The sequence below is a fragment of the Oryzias melastigma genome, linkage group LG15 (genome assembly GCF_002922805.2).
Source record: "Oryzias melastigma strain HK-1 linkage group LG15, ASM292280v2, whole genome shotgun sequence".
Taxonomy (NCBI): Eukaryota; Metazoa; Chordata; class Actinopteri; order Beloniformes; family Adrianichthyidae; genus Oryzias; species Oryzias melastigma.
This window is the reverse complement of record NC_050526.1, coordinates 8,521,060-8,528,976: the sequence shown is the minus strand read 5'-3', so window position 1 is coordinate 8,528,976 and position 7,917 is coordinate 8,521,060. Positions and strand designations below refer to the sequence as shown.

The 7,917-nt window shown below is 42.9% G+C and overlaps 1 protein-coding gene across 2 annotated transcripts in view; it reads left to right on the top strand.

Annotated features, from left to right (window-relative positions):
* The window catches only part of hs3st1l1 (heparan sulfate (glucosamine) 3-O-sulfotransferase 1-like1), a 42,279-nt gene extending 36,964 nt beyond the window's left edge, over positions 1–5,315 (top strand). For both annotated transcript variants that reach the window (XM_024297961.2, XM_024297962.1), the window contains exon 2: positions 3,903–5,315. In XM_024297961.2, the coding sequence (XP_024153729.1) occupies positions 4,066–5,007 (942 nt within the window). In that variant the 5' untranslated portion in view covers positions 3,903–4,065 and the 3' untranslated portion in view covers positions 5,008–5,315. The remainder of the gene's footprint in view (positions 1–3,902) is intronic.
* The last annotated feature ends 2,602 nt before the right edge of the window (positions 5,316–7,917 follow it).

Below are 7,917 nucleotides of genomic sequence, written 5' to 3'. Positions count from 1 at the left end.
TGACTTGGGACTTGACTCGGACTTGAGGACAAAGACTTGGGACTTGACTCGGACTTGCAAAACAATGACTTGGTCCCACCTCTGCTGTACACAAACGGAAAAATAACCCCAGCTGTTGTCTTGCTTTCTATGGACTTAGAGTCTTAGAACTAATTTTTACATGCGGTCTAAACACAGCAGTGAACCAACAACAAGAAAAACAACTGTTACATGAAAAGCTGACTCATAAAACTTCCTTTGCCACAGACACACGCATGGGGGTTACCTGTACAGGTGCTGCGGGTTTTTTGGTTGTTTTGGCTCATGGAGGGTTGCACAGATGAGGTGCAGGTGTGTCTTGCAGTTCCTTTGAAGCTCATACCTGAAGGGAAGCCATGAAAATGGAACGTACCACTGTTGAACGTTTAGTAAATGTATATGTGAAGTATTTGTAAGATGCTTTCATTTATAACTGATATTGTCGTACTGTGCCATTAAACTGCACTGCAGTCATTGTAAGGCGCACATACTGATCCCTTACTGACCCCGTGTCAGTAAATAAATGCATGTACAGGATGTGCGAGTGATGTGCAACTGCCCGTAGGGCGTCCATAGGATGTCCACACAAACTAATTCTCATCGTCTATTTTCCTCATTTCTAACAGTCAGGGTGCACGCATGGAGTGCAAATGGGCACATAAGGAATGCACACTTACGTGAACATCACTAACAAGCTCCTTTTCAATGGAAAGGGTTCAGGAGGGTTAAAAACAATAAAAATCCAAAAATGAAAGATGCTGTATCTCACCTACTTCACCCCCCTGCTGTATAAGTGTTCACTACGACCTATTGCCTGCAGCATGCCCGTAGAGTGCAAACACATTTTCTCTCTGTGGGTTTATCAAGTCAAGCGGTCTACAATCTTGATATTATATGTGGCCTGCTTTATGCTACACAAGCAGAATGTTTAAATATTTCCATTTATGACAATTAAGATATATCTTTAAGGTTAGGAGTTGTTTCAAAGTAGCATTTCTCGTTTATTTTCTTGACCTAATAATTGTAAATATAATAGACATAACATAAAATCTTTAGCTTCTTTCCAAACAGGCTTTCCATACTTTGTCAAATTAAAAAAGTTGCAAAGTTGTAAATGAACAATTAAATAAATAAACATCTCAAGTCAAAATATTGGTTATATTTATTATCTTTATTCCATTTAATAATCTGCCACTTTAGCTATACATTCTTTGTGGTTTCTCCAGCAAATCAATTTCCTGATTGTCGGGATTCTGCTGCTCCTCATGTCTGCTCTTCCTTCACCACCGTCCTCATTCCACTCTCCTGTTCACTTGCTCTGTGCTGGTTCTCTGCCAGAAATGTGTTGTGTCTCTTAAGCTCTCCAGCCGATTGTTTCAAATCCTGCTCTGCTTCCCTGACCCTGATCTACCCTGGAATTGCCCCTGGCTGTCTCCTGCCGGTACTTGAGCCTGTCTGGTGAAGAAAACCCCACTTGATTCTGGATTGAAACTGTGAACTGTATCCAAGACTGTGACTGGAGAGTGGGATTTGTCAGAAGAGGACGATGGCTTGGAGCTTCATGACAGTGGAGCTGTTTGTCAGCCTTCTTTCCCTGGACTGTGTGAAGACCCTCTGCTCATACTGGGACAAACTACCCCTGAAAGACAGTGCTGACTCAGCCAGTTCCCCAACTCTGTCCTGCAAGTTCAGATTCACTAAGAATCTGGCTAATGCAGGACTCTCAGGTGGATAGAACCCCAGACACGGCAGGGGGACTTTTCTTTGGCTGGGCTGGTGTCTTGCTCTTTGCCCCTCCCTCCCTGTTCTTCGGTGCTAGAGGCTCCTGGAGTGGTTGTGCCAACTCTGGTCTGAGTAGGTGGTGTGGGGTTGCCTTGATCTGCTATCCTGGGGTCCCTGGATACCACTACTGCCTGGCCTTCTGCTGGGGGCTTGGTTTGGGGGGTGACTGGGAGTTCCCTCTTTACTCTCTACATTCCACAACAACATTGAGTATTGAGTAGAACACACAAATTACTGAATACTCCCTCACCTCTGTACCAACAGGATATTTGTATGCGTGCAGGAATGATAGATTAGTTTGCTTGTATGCATAAATTAGTATGTGAGTTGATCTGTATCCAAATTGTGTGTCATTTTGCATGTGTGTGAAGATTTATGAGCCAACAGTTATGTCTGTAGTATGAGTGTGTCTGTGACCAGGTCCAACCCTTCTGACTAACATCTACATTTAGTCATATTAATGATCTTGTTACCTCTTTTTTTACTTTGCAATCCTTACCTCTCTTATGTATTTCTTTAATCATACTCCAACAACTTTACCCTTTTTGTAGGCTTGAGTGACCCAGAAGTCATGGAGATTGGAGGAACTTGCCATAACCCAAAGGAGCATGAACAACCTTTTTTTTTTTTTAAATAACTTTTGTCTCTATTGTTCTGCACCATGTCACCGTGTGAAAGTAAATGCTGAACTCATGCAGGAAGATTGTTGTTGTAGATCCAATTCATCGTGGATTCTCCCAGCATTCACCAGTAAAGCTGTCTTCCATGTTTCTCCAGAACCTCTGTCTGTGTCTGTTTTGGTAGATTCTGTTACTGACGACTGTTGATGAACAGATCAACCAGATCTAGATCCCTGTAAACACTAATCTGACCCTTTCTGGTCAGGCTGTGGATGACCATGTTATTCATTCCAGTTTCTAGCTAATTAAACTTATCACGATTCAGATTGTGAACTACGAAAGGAGCACTGTATGTCATTCAATCTTGCTCTAACCCTGTAAGATTTGCCTCATCATGGCTCCAGGGCCACAATGCCAGCATAGACTGGCAGGCAGGGAGGGTCCTCAGTTGGAGTGCAAGTTCATTCAAACCCTCATTCAAAGGTTTAAAATTACTTTTAAAGAAAAGCACAGATTTTTTTTTCTCGTCTCAAAAACACTTTTTAAAGCAGTAAATCTAACCGTCTTTGTTTCACACATTCTGAACAGAATATTTTTATGAGGAGGGGTAGGTGTGTGTCCGTGTGCTGCCAGGAAGATAGGATGTTTTTGGATTACCATTTGCGCTACTTTTGCATGACCTTTGCTGCTGGGGCTGGGAGTTTGCATCGCCAAGTCCTGTCGTTCTGACCAGCGCAGTGAAAGGAACAAATCTGTTGGCTGGTTTTTGCTGGGGAGCGCAGCAGAGGACTTTTGTTTTTTAAATTAAGTCAATGACATTTATGAAATCTTCTACTTCGAGTCATGCTTGCTTGCCTCAGAGCAAGGAAAAACATTCCTTCTTAGTTTGTACGGTCAAATGAGTTGACAAGCAAGCATGAAATGTATGAAAAAACAAAGTAATATTCCAAAATTAAACAAGATCAAAGAAATATATCCAAATCCAAAGCAAAGGTGATAAATGACATTCTTTCTGAGTCTTCGTGCCTCCATAGTATTATTCTACAATGCTTAACGCCCCAAATCTGTTACCATTTTCTGCTTGCTGTACTTCAGTTTCTGCTATTAATTTTTCAGTATATGAATAGCGAATCAAAGTCACCTAGACAAGGAGTTTTTTGTGGCTTTCTCCCTCTTAGGTGTCTGAGGCACCAGATGATGAGCTGTCTGGTTAATAGTTTTTCATGCAGAGGAATTGCAGTATCAATTGAAATGGACTTTATACAAAATCTGATGAGAAGGAGGAGATGAGAGGAAAGTAAAAGACATCTGAATTAAGATTATCTTCTTGAGATAACACTCATGGACATGGATTGTACTTTTGGCTGGATTGCTTTTCCAAGGAAATGAGGAAAGTGTCGTTTCAGAATAACAAAGATATTCATTTGACTTTATAGACCTGAAATCTGAAAGCTTTTTCTTTTTCTTTGTTCTTTTCCACAGATGTACTGTGAACTGCATATGGTTTTTGCTTCTCCGGCTGAACTGCAGCAGCAGACAGAGACTACCTTTCTTGTCATTGCACAGCTTTCTCAGACGCGTCTCGTCCGGAGCTAAACTCCTGTCTCGCTCCCGTCTGCCGGTCTCCACCCATCAGTCTGTTGCCATGGCCGGTTTTCTCACATCAGCGTTTCTTCTGGCTCTCCAGACTTATGCTGCTCCACCTGAGTTTGTTCAGGCAAGCTTTGCAATGACACAAGATCCCATGGACCTCGATCCTGAACTGCCATCCAACATCTCAGAAGAAGTGACCTCGCCCCCTCCCCCAGGAACAAACAAGCAAATCCCTCAAAGTATCATCATTGGGGTGCGCAAAGGAGGCACGAGGGCACTGTTGGAGATGCTGGACATCCACCCTGATGTTGCTGCTGCCGCCACAGAGGTGCATTTCTTTGACTGGGATGAGAACTATTCCAAGGGCCTAGAGTGGTACAGAGACTTGATGCCCTACTCGTACCCTCACCAGATCACCATAGAGAAAACACCAGGCTACTTTACATCAGCACTTGCTCCAGAGCGGATCCATGCCATGAACTCATCCATTAAACTGCTACTGATTTTGCGAGACCCGGCTGAGCGGGTCATCTCCGACTACACCCAGGTGTACTTTAACCGGCTGGAGAACCACAAGCCGGTACAAGCCATTGAGAACCTGCTAGTGCGCAACGGAGCCCTGAACACCCGATACAAGGCCATTCAGAGGAGCATGTATGACGTCCACATGTACAACTGGCTGCGGCACTTCTCTCTGGAACAGATACACATCGTGGATGGGAATGCACTGATCCAAGACCCCCTGCCAGAGCTGCAGAAGGTCGAGCGCTTTCTCAACCTGCCTCCAAGGATAATATCCTCCAACTTCTACTTCAACCAGACCAAGGGGTTCTACTGCATCCGAAGTGACGGGCGAGAGCGCTGTCTGCACGAGTCCAAAGGACGTCCCCACCCCGCCGTCAACAGCACAGTCCTGCAGCAGCTCCGCTCCTACCTGCACGAGCACAACCGAACCTTCTTCAGGCTGGTGAAGCGCACCTTTGACTGGCAATGACAGGCAGACCGCACACCAGCTTCAGCACAGCTGCTCTGCAGCCAGTAATGAGGACAGAAACAGGCTTTCAAGCACTTTACTTACAAACTGACATTACATCTTACAATCTCTGGTTTTGAACAGTTCTATATTTACACAGTAAGGCAAACATGAGGAGGAGTTAAGGAGATTGAATGGACCTCCATGCTGAAACCATTTGCCTGTGAGGGAAGTATTTAAGTTGTCAAGATGCAGTGAACTGAAAGCCTCCCCCGCCTATTGTTTGATATTCTTGTTCTTGATAATAAATTGTTCTGTTTTCAAATGTACAGGAAATGCGACATGTCTCTGCTTCACCATAGTGGTCAGCAACAACAGCGAGCCCTTGACGTGCTGCGGTGTTAGGCAGACATTAATATGAGGAAATGGGCCCCTGGAGCAGCACTTTGGTGCTACAGGAATCACAAATTGCTTTGGACACTGAAGGCAGCTTCTGCTTTGAGCTAATTCAGTCAAATCTCCACAGTCTACACACTCAGCACAGATCTTTCTTTTGTTTATTCAGGTATTAAAAGCAGACATTAAATTATAAACAGAACATTGTTCTAAATTATTTACACGTGACATTCCATAGTATCTGCAGTATACATGCTTCTCCTCATCTTGTCTCATTTCTGAATTTCACACAGCACACGGTTTGTCATTCTCTGCACAACAAACAGTCATGGTCATGTTTCTTTCATTGATCAGACTTTAAGCAGCAGCCGAAGCTCCAGCTCCACCGGGATCTGATATTCATGTGATCTCCTTGCTCTGTCTGATGGAATGAGCTGTCCTGCCCTCTCAGGGCAAACACTCATTGATGCAGCACTGGATCCATATCCATAGCAGAACATGGGAGGGAGTGTGAAGCTCTGGGAAATTCTGAAGTACTCTGATTATTTATGTGAGCAAACCATGAGTGACCTCAGGATTTTGGGTTTTAATTAGAAAAGGAAAAAAGGGTACTGAAATTTTTGTCTGATGCAAAAGTCAGATGCAGTCATCCCTAACTCCTCCTGCCCTGGGACTATTCTCAGCTCTGCTCACCAGGGGGCACTTGGATCCTGGAGTTGCTGTTGATGGAGTGTAGGGAAATGCCTCCTGAAATGTTCCCTCCAGCTCCTCTTCATTCAGTGCACAGAAAGGTCAAGGAGCCGTGAACCGTGACCTTGGCTGATGCCTGTCGACTCTGGTATGTATCGCACTCATCTGGAAGATAAACTGTCAAACAGCTCAATGGACACACAAGCATGCACATTGCAGGCCCCTACCAGAGCAGGAGTTACCAAGAAAACAGGAGAGGATGTGGCTTTCTCACACTAAACACGTTCGGTTTACAGGCTGTATTTATCGTAAAGCATGCACACGGGGAGCTGCACGGTGCATCTGTCGCAGCCTAATCTTGTACTCTGAGGACATGCAGCTGAGTAATGGTTTGTTTCAGGTTGCAGATATTTTTATCTAAAAATCCCCAGAAGTCCAAAGCGCTTAAAAAAAAAGCTACCTTAAGGCTTTGTATAGGAATTAGCTTTCACAGTATGTCAAGGACTGACCACACGTCTTTCTTTTTTGTCTGGGAATCTTTTAGTGTGGTTTAGATTTGCTCTTGTTACTTTTACTGTTTTTATTGATTCAAATATAATGGTAGCAACTATACAGATCTTTGTTTATCCTGAGCACGATGCTACTATTTCTATTGTTAACTTTTCTGTCAGAAATCTTTATTTATTTGTAATATTATCATAGAATCTTTATTGTTTAGTATTTTTTTCAAGAACTGTCTTTATTATATATTCCTGTACATTGTATAGCCTGACTTAATGCTTTTTAGAGATTCATAAATGTTTTTTTTAAAACTTGAGATCTTGCATTAATGTTACTAGTAAGTTGATCACACTGTATTTTCTTCTGCCAGGAGTATTTTCAGGAAGAAGGAAGTGAAGCAATGAAATGTTTTGAATCTCGTGTTGTCCAACAAGCTGCCTAACGTAATTTAATGCAAGTCTCTTAAAACCCTGACTGTTGCAAGTTTCTTTAACTAATGGGTACCAGTGAGTGGCTCACTTATCATTCATGTCTTTGATAACTGCCAACCTTGGGTGTAATTAGAGCTTGGAGGGGTGGTCTGAAGCAATCTGCTGTAGGTGGTTCGGCTGGTCTTGTCATCCTAGAAGCGTCTAATGATCTGTCTGGGATTGTGATTGATGAAGCACTTAGCATCAAATCAGAGCACGAGGAACGCTCGCTGCTTGCTAAGCTGTTGGCAAACTAACAGCCACTATATTTACGCGACACCAGTCTATTACAGGGTTGTCCTTGATGTGAATTGATGAACTCCGAGTCAACTTTAGCAGCACAACTTAATGCACAATTAAAGTTGATTGGCGTGGCTTTGCAGTCATACACAAACAGTAGGAGCAAATGAGTTGGGCTGCAGATCAGCGAAAAACTTCCTCTTTGTAACACGAACACCCCAGAAAGACGTGGATCATTTGTTTAGGACTTTTATATTAAGCTTTATTAGGGTTTTTTTTATTTCATGAAATAAAAACTAAAAAGCATAAATGTTTTTTTTATTTTTGACTAGGTAAAAAGGAGGATTGAAACTTTAAACCGAGAAATGAGAGACTTTTATTCAAAGCTACGCTCATTTCAAATGCAGTGTCTATGGAAAGGTCTCAAATGAGTCAGGACAGCATCATTTCCACTGAGTATCATCTTTCAGTTTGAACTGTGACATATTTAATCTTTTGATGGAGCTCCAAATCTTCTCTATAGGTGCAGTGCAGCTGCTGTCAGTGTCTGCTTGAAGCCATAAGGCTGCAGTCTGTGGATCTACGTCATCCTGCTGAAACACACACGTCATCATTAATGTTGTTCCACAAACTT